The 14,179-nt window shown below is 48.1% G+C and overlaps 1 protein-coding gene across 2 annotated transcripts in view; it reads right to left on the bottom strand.

The window, feature by feature from the left end:
• The window catches only part of sympk (symplekin), a 59,583-nt gene that overhangs the window by 18,615 nt on the left and 26,789 nt on the right, over positions 1–14,179 (bottom strand). For both annotated transcript variants that reach the window (XM_072490224.1, XM_072490223.1), the window contains exons 9-13: positions 12,150–12,301; positions 4,724–4,874; positions 3,933–4,143; positions 2,595–2,742; positions 172–407 (exon numbers count right to left, since the gene is read on the bottom strand). In XM_072490224.1, coding sequence (XP_072346325.1) covers positions 172–407; positions 2,595–2,742; positions 3,933–4,143; positions 4,724–4,874; positions 12,150–12,301 — 898 coding nt within the window. The remainder of the gene's footprint in view (positions 1–171; positions 408–2,594; positions 2,743–3,932; positions 4,144–4,723; positions 4,875–12,149; positions 12,302–14,179) is intronic.

A 14,179-nucleotide genomic window follows, 5' to 3' on the forward strand; every position in this document is an offset into this window, starting at 1 on the left:
AACCCGCTGATGCTTGCTGACCAGGCTCAACCAAGAATGGTAACTTGAGAAAACACTACAGAATATTATCTCAGCACCTCAGGACTTGAGAGGAACAGAGAAAACGGAAAAAGCAACCAGCGGGTTTTTAGTACCAGACGACGAGTGGATTCCACCAACATAGTTACTGACCCGTCCTTTTGGTCTGGTTTCTCCTGCAGCCCCGACAGTAAGCTGGTCAGACACTCATCGTAGTTCTTCAGACTGCCACTGGGCCACTGGCCGAGATACAGGTTGTATTCCTGGTACAGCCAGGCAAAAGCAAGGTCGACACGGCTCCGCATGTCCTCCAGGATAAAGTCCATCATCTTGCCTTTCATTTTCCCATCAAACTGCGTCACAAGGCGTGCCAGAATCTTCACACGAATCTGGATTCAAAAAGGTAAAAACATTGCAAAGTAACAGTAATGCATCTGGCCGGGGTGGGGAATTTATTGTCAAACTGAGTATTTCTAGCTAAACAACTGCTGCTGCCCATCACTCCCAATGTTGCAGTTACCAACCAAGTTATGTGGTCCAACAAGGCCAGCGATTTAGCAGGCAGGGTCCTCACTCGAGCCTCCTTGGGATTGGTAAAAGTCCATTAACGTGATGCACTGTAGCTCCACCAGGGAGGCTGGTGGAATTTAAATTCAATGAATGAAAATCTGAAGCTAGTCTCAGCAATAGTGTCCGTGAAGCTATCTTTGATGGTTGTGAAAATCCTGTCCCCTTTAGGGAAAGAAATCTGCCGTCCTTATCGGGTCTGGCCTACATATTACTTCAGACCCACACTGATGTGGCTGACATTCAACTGCCTCTTTAAAATATCCCAGCAAGAAACTCAGTTCAAGGATAATAAAGGATAAGCAATGCTGCTCTTGCCCAATGACGTCCACATCCCATGAAATAATTTTCATAAATTAAGTTTGGGGATCTGATGACCAGTGTACAAGTGAACTGTGCCTTTTGAATTGCACAGCCCAGCATAAACCCTGCAGTCTTATAGCCAGTGGCTCCAATTGTACATCCTAGTATGATTAAGTGGCTAGTGATATAAAAACATCTTGAATAGGAACGCACAACAATAACATGAAAATCATAGAGGTTACCAGTACAGCAAACCATTATTATTCCAAAGAGTGTTGTAGTTTTTAACAAAGCAGACTTGGGGTATAACAGCGACAAAGTCTTTAATTGCTTTTTCATTCTTTCACAGGTTGTGCATGTTGCTGGCTAGGCCATAATATATTCTCCACCCCAAATTGCCCTTGAGAAGATGGTGGTGAGCTGCCTTCTTGAACCAATGCAATTCATATGGTGTAGTTGCTCCCATAATGCTGTTTAGGGCAGGAGTTCTAGGTTTTTGACCCAGCAACAGTGAAGGAATGGCAGATATATTTTCAAGTCAGGATGGTGTGTGGCTTGGAGGGGAATTTGCAGGTGGTGGTGCCCCATTCACCTAATGCCCTTGTCCTTCCAGGTGGTAGAGGTTGTGTGTTTGGAAGGTGCTGTTGAAGGATCCCTGGTAAATTCCTGCAGTGCATCTGTAGATGGTAGACACGGCTGCCGCTGTGCATGGGTGACGGAGAGAGTGAATGCTGAAGGTGGTGGATGGGGTGCCAATCAAGTGGGCTGCTGTGTCTTGCATGGTGCCTAGGTTCTTAAGTGTTGTTGGAGCTGCATTCTTCCAGGCTATTGGAGAGTATTCCATCATAATCCTGACTTTCGGCTTGGAGTCAGGAGATGAGCTGCTCACCACAGAATTCCTAGCCTCTGACCTGCACGCACTGTCACAGTATTTATATGGTTGGTCCAGTTTAGTTGCTGGAAAATGGTATCTCCCCCATAATACGGAATGTGGGGGATTCAGGGATGGTAATGCCATTGAATGTCATGGGGCGATGGTTGGCTTCTCTTTTATTGGATATGGTCATTGCTTGGCACTCGTTTGGCGCAAATCTTACTTGCCCGATCAATCCAAGCCCGAGTGTTGTCCAGATCTGGCTTAATAAGGAAGTCTACACGTCTTGTAAGACCACACTTAATAGTACTGTGCACAGTTTTGGTCTCCCTGCCCATTGAAGGATATACTTCAAGAGGGAGTGCTCTGAAGAGAGAGGAGTAGCATGGGCCCAGATTCTGCAGAGTTTTGAAGAATGAGAGGCGATTTTATTGAAAGGTATAAAATTCTTTGCTGGTTTGGTAGGTGTCAGCCTAGAGGCTGTTTTCGCTGGCTGGAAAATTGAAAACTAGGGTGCAGTCTAAGGAGAAGGGGTCGATCATTTTGGACCCGAGGTGAGAAGAAACTTCTTCATTCAGATGGTTATGAATATTTGCAATATTCTAGCTTAAAGGCAGAGGTGTTCAGTTGTTGAGTATATTCAATATTGGGAGCAATAGATTTTTGGACAGGATGGGGAAAAGTGGAATTAAGCCAATTTATTGACTGGCACAGTAGGCTCAAGAGGGATGCACGGACCTGCTCTTCATCCTAACATTATCACCCTTTTCCCCCACAACACGGAAGTAGAAAGGGGCTGAGGCCACAAACAAAGAGAAGAAATACACAATACCGGTCCAGCTCCGCCTCGCGCCACTGCTTTCTCCGCTTTGAGGATGCGCTGCACGGCTCCAAGCTTCAGCTTGTCTATCTTATCCGCAGGCAGCTGCTGAACAACGTCTCCCAGTCGGAAAACCTTCTTCCGTCCACTCTGCCCTGGCCTGAAACCGACATATATCCAATCAGCTGGAAAGGACCCATGCCCAGGTACTGGTGAAAACATACATAGAACGTAGAATTTACAGTGCAGAAGGTGGCCATTTGGCCCATCGAGTCTGCACCACCCTTGGAACGACCACCCCACTTAAGCCCACATTTAACCCTATCCCCGTAACCGCTCCTGACCTTTTTGGGCACTATGGGCCAATTTATCATGGCCAATCCACCGAACCTGCACATCTTGGACTGTGGGAGGAAACCGGAGCACCCGGATGAAATGCACGAGGACCACAGGGAGAACGTGCAGACACCGCACAGACAGTGTCCCAAGCCGGGAATTGAACCTGGGACCCTGGAGCTATGAAGCCACAGTGCTAAACACTGTGCTACCGTGCCACATAAGGTAACCTGCCTAGCGATTGCAAAACGCTTCCGCTCACAGCGGAACCATGTTACTCTTAGGACAGTGTTCAGTTAGCTGATTTTTGCCAGAGCTGCAATGGCCTCAATGTCCCGTGAGTCGTAACTGGGGAAAGAAACTACGCCCCGATAACACTACCAATAGACTGGAGGCTCGCGGCTGAAGGCCATGCCGATAATGAAATGAAAATGAAATGAAAATCGCTTATTGTCACAAGTAGGCTTCAAATGAAGTTACTGTGAAAAGCCCCTAGTCGCCACATTCTGGCGCCTGTTCGGGGAGGCTGGTACGGGAATCGAACCGTGCTGCTGGCCTGCCTTGGTCTGCTTTAAAAGCCAGCGATTTAGCCCAGTGTGCTAAACCAGCCCCTAGATAGTATTACAAATGCACAAGAGCCTTCCAAGGCCTCGGCCTACCCTATCCTTAACTTCAGTCTTACAACCTTCAGAGATCTCTCTGCTCCACCTTGGATGGCCATCCTTTCAGTTGCCTGGGGGTCTCGGCTTTGATATTCCCACCATAAACCTCTTCCCCTCCAGGGTGCTCCTACCTCTTGGACCAAGCTTTTAGTCCCCTTGTCTGAGAGTCAAATGGTGCCTCATAACACTCCCCTGAAGCACCCCTGGGACATTCCACTAATTTAAAAGGCGCTATCTAAATGCATGCTATTGTTGGGCTCGTCTGTAGGACACATCCCAATTCATAGTCAAGTTCCTGCGCAACCCACTAGATTGAATGCCCACTTCTCAATTTGGCGCACTGACCACCTACCTTGGCTGGTTTGACTGCAAAATGGGTTCCACCCGACGCTTCGCTTGCATCTCCTCTTCCTTTGTGGGTTGCGTAAAAGGTGCTCCAAGAACAGAGATAGCCTGGCCTTGCCTCAGTGTGGAGTATCGTCGTTTGATAATCAGCCCCTCACTTTTAACATCCTTCCCATGTTTCAGGTCATCATCTGACTGGAGCTTCATCTGGTCAACTCCTGAGGGAAAAGCAAGCGGATCATGGGAACAGCCACCTCCTTGAAATCCAAATCCACCCGAAAGGCTGTCACTTACCTGCCACAGTGAATCCAGCCAGCGCTGCTACAAAATTCTGGCAGTTTCTACTGCTCGCCCAGACTAGAGCACAAAATCCAAGTTGCATTCCAGTGAAGCAATGGCAGAGAGTGCTGCGCTGTCAGACATGCCACCTTGTAAGTAAAGTCACCATAGTCCCAGATGACCAGAGGCTGCTTTCCACTTTCAGGGGGGGAGCTGACTGGTGGTGATTTAACCGGAGGATCACCACACCACAGACAAAAGGCAGGGCCCTTCATGGATAACCTCAGCTGGTACGGGAATTGAACCCACAATGGTGGCCTTGCTCTGCATCACAAACCAGCTGTGCAGCCAACTGAGCTAAAGCATCCCCCTTACAGGTTCCATCTATCCTCTGTGGATGTTAAATGTCCCACTGCATTAGATCAAACAGCAGGAGGAATCTCCCTGGTTAAAAGGATTCTCCCTGGAGTCCTGGCCAATATTTAACTCTCAAACCCAACATCACTAAAGGCAGATTACCTGGTCCAAGACCTGCTGATGTCATCTGCGTGGCCATGAGTCGGGCCAAGTGTTTAATCTGAGCGTCAGTCCCTGCTGACTCCACTGGTGTGTAGGTGGCCTGGAAGGAGGCCGGCATCACATCTGGGAGGTACACCATGCTGATCAAAACCTGAAACAGATAGATGGGGTAAGCTCATGCACACAGCCATCAATATGATCGGTCAAGCACCTGAAAAACCTGCAGCCCTACAGAAACAATCCATTCGGCTCAACTAATCCGTGCTGGTATTGCCGTCTACACAAGTAGTGCGCACAATTAGCGGCAGAGGCTGCAGATGGAGTTTGGGGAATTTTTACAGGGAAGGCGATGGGTTAGTTGAGAAAGATGAGGGGGAGCGGTGTACTAATATGGGGACAAGGCTAGTAGGATGCTAGCGCACCAGCTAAGGAAACGGGAAGTGGCACGGGAGATTGGGGAAAGTGAAGGACAGAGGGAGGAATACGATCTTGGACCCGGTGGGGGTGAACGGGGTGTTTAGGGACTCTTATTGCAGGTTATATGAGTCGGAACGCCCAGCCGGGGTGGAGGCGATGAGGTGATTTTTGGAGGGGCTGGAGTTTCTGAGGGTGGAAGAACAGCTGGTATAGGGGCCCCAATTGGGGTGGTAAGTAGGCTGGTTTAGCACAGGGCTAAATCACTGGCTTTTAAAGCAGACCAATCAGGCCAGCAGCACGGTTCAATTCCCATATCAGACTCCCCGGACAGGTGCCGGAATGTGGTGAGTAGGGGCTTGTCACAGTAACTTCATTTGAAGCCTACTTGTGACAATAGGCGATTTTCATTTCATTTCATTTCAAGTGGTGGAAGGGCTGGAGGCAATGCAGTTGGGTGATGCAGTCGCGCAAGGCCCCAGGGCCGGACGGGTACACAGTGGAGTTCTTTAAAAAAAAAAATTTAGAGTACCCTATTATTTTTTCCAATTAAGGGGCAATTTAGTGTGACCAATCCACCTAACCTGCACATCTTTGGGTTGTGCGGGTGAAACCCATGCAAACATGGGGAGAATGTGCAAACTCCACATGGACAGTGAACCAGCCCCGGGATCGAACCGGGGACCTCGGCGCCTTGAGGCAGCAGTGCTAACCACTGCTCCATCGTGCTGCCCCTACACAGTGGAGTTCTATAAAAGGTTTTCAGGAGTCCTGGGGCCCCTGCTGGTAAGGGCGTTTAATGAGGCTAGGGAGCGGGGTTACTCCCCCTCGACGATATAACAGGCCTCGATTTCTCTCACCCTGAAGCGGGAAAAGGACCCGGAACACTGCGGGTCATAAAGGCCAATCTCCCTTCTAAATGTCGATGCTAAGCAATTGGCCAAGATCTTTGCCTTGAGAATAGAGGATTATGTGGCAGGGGTGATGGGGCAGGACCTGGTGGGGGTTCTAAGGGGAGGCATTTAGTGGGGAACAGAAGGGTGTTAAATGTGATTATGATGCCCACCGAGGGAAGGGAGGTGGAGGTCGCAATGGTTGCGGAGAAGGCCTTTGATCGGGTGGGGTGGGGCGGTTTGGGCAGGGTTTTGTGGACTGGGTCCGGTTGCTGTATCAGGCATCAGTGGTGAGCGTGCGGACGAACCTAGTGAGCTCGGATTATTTTAGGTTGCACCGGGGGACGAGGCAGGGATATCCACTCTCCCCACTGCTGTTTGCCTTGGCCATAGGGCCATTGGCGATGGCATTGAGAGTGTCAAAGAACTGGCAGGGGATAGCGCGGGGTGTGGCGCACTGGGTCTCACTGTACGCGGACTACCTACTTTTGTATATTTATGACCCGCTGGGGGGATTGGAGAGATTATGGGGATCCTAGGGGAATTCGGCCGGTTTCCAGGGTACAAATTGAATTAATGCAAGAGTGAGGTCTTTGCGATTCAAGCAAGGGGACAAGAGAGGCGATTGGGGGAGATGCCGTTTAAGGTGGTGGGAGGGAACTTTCAGTATTTGGTTATCCAGGTGGCGCGTGAGTGGGAACAGCTACACAAGTTGAATTTGGCTTGGTTGGTGAAGCAGATGAAGGGGGACTTCAAAAGATGAGATATAGAACATAGAACCTACAGTGCAGAAGGAGGCCATTCAGCCCATCGAGTCTGCACCGACCCAGTTAAGCCCTTACTTCCACCCTATCCCTGTAACCTAACAACCCCTCCTAGCCTTTTTGGACACTAAGGGCAATTTATCATGGCCAATCCACCTAACCTGCACATCTTTGGACTGTGGGAGGAAACCCACGCAGACACAGGGAGAACGTGCAGACTCCGCACAGTGACCCAGTGGGGAATCGAACCTGGAACCTTGGCGCTGTGAAGCCACAGTGCTATCCTCTTGTGCTACCGTGCTGACTTATATGCTTCCGTTGTCACTGGCGGGGAAGGTGCAGACGGTAAAGGTGACGGTTCCCCAAGGTTTTTGTTTGTATTTCAGTGCCTGCCTATTTTTATCCCCAAGGCTTTCTTTAAGAGGGTGAATGCATTGATCTCTGGGTATGTGTGGGCGTGTAAGACCCCGCGGGTAAAAAAGGCATTGCTGGAGCTGGGTCGAGGGCGGGGGGTGGGGTGGGGGGGCGGGCCCTTCCGAATTTCAGAAACTACTACTGGGCGGCGAACATAGCAATGGTTAGGAAGTGGGTAGTGGGGGAGGGGTCGGTGTGGGAGCAGGTGGAGACGGCCTCATGTAAGGGCACAAGTGTAGGGGCACTGGTAACTTCACCTCTGCCATTCTCGACGGCTTGGTACTCCACAAGCCCGGTGGTAGTGGCTGCTTTGAGGGTGTGGGGACAGTAGCGGAAGCATATAGGAATGGACGGGTGTCGGTATGGACACCTATTTGTAGCAACCACCGGATTGCACTGGGGGGAGGGGGGGGGCTTATGGGGGGGGGTTTCGGAGGTGGCAACGAGCTGGGATTGAGCGGTTTGGGGACCCGTTTATCGACGGCAGCTTTCCGTGCTTGTTGGATTTGGAGGAGGAGCTTGAGCTGCCCGGTGGGATTGGGTTCTGCTACCTAAAGACGAGGGACTTTGCGCAGAGGCAGATTTCGACCTTTCCGCACCTGCCACCCCAGGGGGTACAGGACAAGGAGTGGGGGAAGGGAATGTCTCTGAAATTTATAAAGAGCTCATGGAATGGGAGGGGGCCCCAATAGGGGGGTGAAGCAAAAGTGGGAAGAAAAATTGGGCAGGGAATTAGTGGTGGGGTTGTGGGATGATGCCCTGAGTAGAGACAATTCATCCTCATCGTGTGCCAGGCTTAGCCTGATACAATTTAAGATGGTCCATAGAGCGCATATGTCTGTGGCCCCAATGAGCAGGCTCTTTGAAGGGGTGGCGGATAAGTGCGGGCGGTGTGCGGGCCCGCAAATGATGTCCACATGTTTTGGGCATGTCCGAGGCTTAGGGGATTTTGGCAGGGATTTGCTGATGCCATGTCAAAAGTATTGAAGGTATGGGTGGTTCAGAGTCCAGAGGTGGCGATTTTTGGAGTGTTGGAAGACCCGGGAGTCCAGGGGGCGAGAGAGGCTGATATTTTGGCCTTTGCCTCCCTGGTAGCCCGGAGACGGATCCTATTGGTGTGGAGTGATCCCCCAAAATCGGGGGTATGGGTTAGTGACACGGCCGGGTTTCTCAGGCTTGAGAAGATCAAGTTTGCCCTGATGGGATCGATGCTGGGGTTCACCAGAGGTGGCAACCGTTTATCGAATTCTTGGGGGAAAATTAAGCTGTCAGCAGAAAAGGGGGGGTGGGGGTAAAGGGAAAGAGGGAGGCGTGGGGAATTGCGTATGTGAGCCATGTTGGCTGGGTGTTATTTGCTTTGTTTTTTCCTCTTGAAAATTGTTTAAATTATATACGCCTTAATAAAATATTTTCCAAAAAATATAGTACACCCAATCGAATGTTCTTGCTCCATCCACATTCCCTTCCTCCATCAACCTGGATTTACCCAGCCCCTTTAACATAGAGCAAAATCCGGCCACAATAGTGCACCGAGGACACGGGTTTGATCCCGGCTCCAGGTCACTGTCCGTGTCGATTTTGCGCATTCTCCCCGTGTCTGTGTGGATCTTACCCCACAACCCAAAGATGTGCAGGGTAGGTGAATTGGCCACACCAAATTGCCCCTTAATTGGATAAAAGAATTGGGTACTCTAAAAAAATAAATAAATAACAGAGCAAAATCCCTATTGAAATGCGGAAATTATATCTGCTTGAATCATTAACTCCAGAGGTACATTTCACAGCATCTCAACAACGTGTAAAAAGATTTCTCCACATTTATTTCCCAAATCCCTTCCGTTTTATCTTGTACCTCATCTTAAGCACCTGAGCCACGGGAACAGTCTGTCGCATCAGATTCTGTGCCATTCCTTATTTTTAAACATCTATGTTAAATCATCTTTCGGTTTCAATGAAAAGACAATCCAATTTTTCAGAGATTTTACTTGCATTTTCTTATCTTCATACATGGCAGCACCTTAATGAGTCCCATGCTAAGCTAACAAGTCTCAACATTCTTCCTGCAGCTGTAAATCACTGTGAGCATTTAAAATTTGGTGTTTTTGCATTTGTCCTGATGAATGCAAGACAAAAAGCTTCAGCAAGATGTCTCACTTAAATATTTTGTAATTTCCTTGTTAAAAAGATTACAAAATGTACTCTCCCAAAGAAGTTAAAACTATCCTATGAAAATTCTACATTGCTCCCCAGTCCTTAACCACTAAATAGACCCCCAAAATATATTTCCTAGGGCTTTAACTATTGTCTTTTAATTCATTCAGGGGATGTGGCTGTCGCTGGCTGGGCCAGCATTTATTTCCCATTCCTAATTACCTTTGAACTGAGTGGCTTGCTAGGCCATTTCAGAGGGCAATTAAGAGTCAATCAATTCTTCCCAAAAAGGGATTGGTGAACCACGATCATCATGACTGGCTTCCAATTCCAGATTTTATCAATGGAATTTAAATTCCAGCTGCCATGGTGGGATTTGAACCCCACAGAATTAGTCTGGGCCTCTGGATTACTCATCTAGTGACACAACCGTCTCCCCTTAACAAGTGCCCGCACAGCAGTAAGGCGGAGGAAGCAATGGGAGGCACGGTGGCACATTGGTTAGCACTGCTGCCTCACAGAAGCAGGGACCCGGGTTTGATTCAGGCCTTGGATGACTATGTGGGATTTGAACGTTCTCCCCAGGTCTGCGTGGGTTTCCTCCAAGATGTGCCAGTTAGGTGGGTTACGGGTAGGGTGGGGGAAGTGGGCTGGGTGGGGTGCTCTTGCCGAGGGTCTGTGCAGGCTCGATGGGCTGAAGGGCCTCCTTCTTCACTGTAGAGGCATTGATTCCATAGACATTCGACATAGACTAGAATAAACCAAGGAATTCTAGACTCCTGGCTTTGCCGTTCCGTTCAGTCTTCTGGAACAAGGCTCAGGTGGGCTTTTGTGACAATCAACAACGGTCATCATTACTTTTAATTACAGATTCAAAATTCACCATCCGCCATCTGGGATTGGAACCCGGGTTCTCAGAGCATTACCCTAGGTCTCTGAATTACTAGTCCAATGCTAGTCCCGTATCAGCCTCCCCGAACAGGCGCCGGAATGTGACGACTAGGGGCTTTTCACAGTAACTTCATTTGAAGCCTACTTGTGACAATAAGCGATTTTCATTTCATTTCATTTCATTTCATGACAATCCAACTATACCATCGCCTCCCTGATTCTTCCCCTAATTCCTACAGGTTCCTTACATGTAATCTATCAGTGTCTGGCACCCTGTCCCTTCAGCTTAACCAACTTGATGCTTTAATTTATTAAAATCCTCTCACTTTAACCAATTCGGGGTCCAACTCCTCCCTGATATCCTTCTCTTTGGCACACACAGTTGGAGACTGTAATGGTGAGGGGGTCTCAGGGATATGAGAACAGAATGAAGCCATGATCACCCCATTCATTGAGGTCATGACTGCACTGAAATGCATACCCACTGTTGCCCTACTTTCCTGAAAGGCTTTGCTTAACAAGAACCCAACAATCTCAGCTTTAACACAAATAACTGTCACATTTAACACGCCCCCCCCGCCCCCCACCACCACCTTTGTATGGTTATGACTGCCTCAGCTAGGGCATGGTCAATTCCAGCCCCCATACCCCAGAGTCACAAAACAATTGACTTAACCAAAAATTCTTCGAAAAATACCCAAAGTCTTTGGCTCTTGGCCGTCCAATAATTAAAGTCACCAGGTTTGTAAATTTAAACACAATTAAATTCATTAATAACTAATTGAATAGGCAGCAAAGACAACAGAGAGAGAGAGGATCCAATCACCACCTGTTACCTAGCAGAATACGGCCTTTTGGCCACCAGCCAACCAACTGAACAGAGTCCCACCCCATCTCTTGGGTGTGACAGAGTCTGAGTCCTGGTGTTCAAAAACCAGCACCATGTACTTCGTTGCAACTTTTTAAATTCCTCATTCTCTCTGCTGCTCGACTTAAAGATGCATGTCCATTAAGCATCCATCGATCAAAAAGATAACGGGAACAAAAAAGTAAGGGGAAATAAGGGAATCAACAGGAAGGACCCTTACAGTATGATGACATGTTTCTTAACTTCAATCCAAAAGGGCTCCAAGTTTTAGGCGATACTCCTTCGCCCTAGACTTCCAAGCCAGCGGAAATAGTTTCTACCTACTCGTAATGCCTTGAAAGTTTAAATCAAATCATCTCATAATCTCCTACATTACAAGGCAAACAACTCACATTTATGCAATCTCTCTTTTTAGCTTCATCCTTGGTAACAAAATCTACAATAAAAACCAGGCTGGGAATCTAGAACATGGGGACAGTTTCAGGTTGAGAGGGGTGATTTGTTTTAGGAGTGAGATGAGGAGAAATTTCTTCACTTCAAGGGTTGCTAAGTCTTTGGAATTCTGTACCCCAGAGGGTTGGGGATGCTCCATCATTGAATTTACTTAAGGGTGGGATATATTTTTGGGGTCTCAGGAAATTGAGGGATATAGGGAGCAGGTGGGAAAGTGGAGTTGAAGCCCAAGATCAGCTATGATCATATTGAATGACGGAGCCATTCAATGATCTACTCTTCTTATTTCTCATGTTCTAATGGATTGAATGTCTGTCCTCCTCTGTGGCTATTCTGTAAATACGGCCCATTCTAGTCAGAGCACTGCCATATTTTAACAGCTCCCAAGTTCAGAGCCGCACAGTATGAACCACATGGCATAAAGCAACAAATACAGGGCATCCTTTCCGACAAAGATTCTGTTTAAGAGAACACGAGAAGGCTTGAGAGTAGGTTAGCTCATGCAACACTCCAAGAGACCAAACAATCCCGGACGAGCAGTGTTTCAGTTACCATGGTTTGGTTAACCGAGAACTCACCAGGTTCGCCACGTTCTCCGGCATCAGCAGCGGCATTAGAAACTGGGCAGTGACATCAATGGCAGATTGCGTGCTCTGGGACGAAGATGGCTTAGAAGTGGAAGCTGCTGCTTGCTCAATATCCTTGTCTTCATCATCGTCGCCCAGTGGCTCTGTCAGGAAAACAGACATCGATCAACAGACACAGCACTTAACCATCCAGACAAAAAGCAACAGTCAGTCATGGCTCAGTGGTCAGAACTTTTCACCCATGAGAGTAAGGTTGTGGGTTTAATTCCCACTCCAGAGACTAAAGCATATAATCGAGACTCCAGTGGTCCAAGGCTACAGACCAAATGCCAGAAAATGAGATTAGAATAGACAGGTGCTTGATGACCAGCATAGACACAATGGGCCGAATGGCCTCTTTCTCTGCTGTAAAACTCCATGACTCTGTAAAATTGAGGAACTGTACCATATCTTTCAATTAGGCACATAACATTGATTTCAACAATTTCAGACTATAATCCCTGTCGCTATTATGTTTTCCTTTGTCTTTACAGGTTTCAGTTTTATTCTGGTTTCTGCTTTTGCATGGCAGCTGTTCATTATTCTGCTCTTCACACCTCCTCCAGACCCATCGTTCGTTTCTTTACTTGTCCCATTTCCAATCCCTTTGGTCCTGGACCAGCAACTCTTTTGTCATTTAATCTCTCCTGTTTTCTACAGAACCTGCCTCTTGTTCTTTCTTTTCCGCCCTTTCACTTGTTTAAACCCGTTTACAATTCTAACTTCCCCCAGATCTGACCAAAGGTCCGAAACATCAACATTTGTTTTTTTCTCCTTACAGATGCTGCTAGACCTGCTGAGCATTTCCAGCTTTTATTTCAGCTCTGCAGCATTTTGCTTTTCTATCAGACTCAACTAAAAGTCTGGGGGTAAACCAGAAACTGAAAATTTAAACAGCAAAGTGTTGAAAAAACTCAGTAGCATCTGCGGCGAGAGAAACAGAACACCTCGGACTCGAAATGTTAACTCTGTTTCGTGGAGGAGGATAAAAGGGGAAATATATGAACATGGGGAGAAAGCTAGCAGGATGCTGGCATATCAGCTGAGGAAACGAGGCGGCGAGAGAAAAAGGGAACATAAAGGATTTGAAGGGGAAGACGGTGACGGACCCGGGGGCGGTGAATGAAGTGTTCTGGGAATTGTATAGTCAGCTATACGAATCGGAACCCCCGGATGGGGAGGAGGGCATGAATCAATTCCTGGGGAGGCTAGAGGTCCCAAAGGTAAATGAGGAGCTGGTGGAGGCCCTGGGGGGGCCCCCCAATTGGGCTTGGGGAGGTGATAGATGGACTGGGGGCGATGCAGTCTCACACAAACCTGCCTCCCATCCATTGACTCCATTTACACCTCCCGCTGCCTGGGGAAAGCGGGCAGCATAATCAAAAATCCCTCCCATCCGGCTTAGTCACTCTTCCAACTTCTTCCATCGGGCAGGAGATACAGAAGTCTGAGAACACGCACGAACAGACTCAAAAACAGCTTCAAGCATGCCGTATGCCCCACTGTTACCAGACTCCAAAATTACCCTCTTATGGACTGACCTCATTAACACTACACCCTGTATGCTTCATCCGATGCCAGTGCTTTTGTAGTTACAGTGTATACCTTGTGTTGCCCTATTATGTATTTTCTTTTATTCCCTTTTCTTCCCATGTACTTAATGATCTGTTGAGCTGCTCGCAGAAAAATACTTTTCACTGTACCTCGGTACACATGACAACAAAAAATCCAATCCAAACGGGTAAGGCCCCGGGACCTGATGGGTTCCCAGTGGCATTTTATAAGAAGTTCTCTGTGTTACGGGGGCTGCTCCTGGTTGAGGCTTTCAAGGAGTCCAAGGAGTTGGGAGTACTCCCCCCAACGTTATCACAGGCATCAATTTCTCTCATCCTGAAGCGTGACAAGGATCCGGAGAGCTGGGATCGTACAGGCCAATCTCCCTCTTGAATGTAGATGCCAAACTATTGGCAAAGACCCTGGCC

The sequence above is a fragment of the Scyliorhinus torazame genome, chromosome 25, assembly GCF_047496885.1.
Source record: "Scyliorhinus torazame isolate Kashiwa2021f chromosome 25, sScyTor2.1, whole genome shotgun sequence".
Taxonomy (NCBI): Eukaryota; Metazoa; Chordata; class Chondrichthyes; order Carcharhiniformes; family Scyliorhinidae; genus Scyliorhinus; species Scyliorhinus torazame.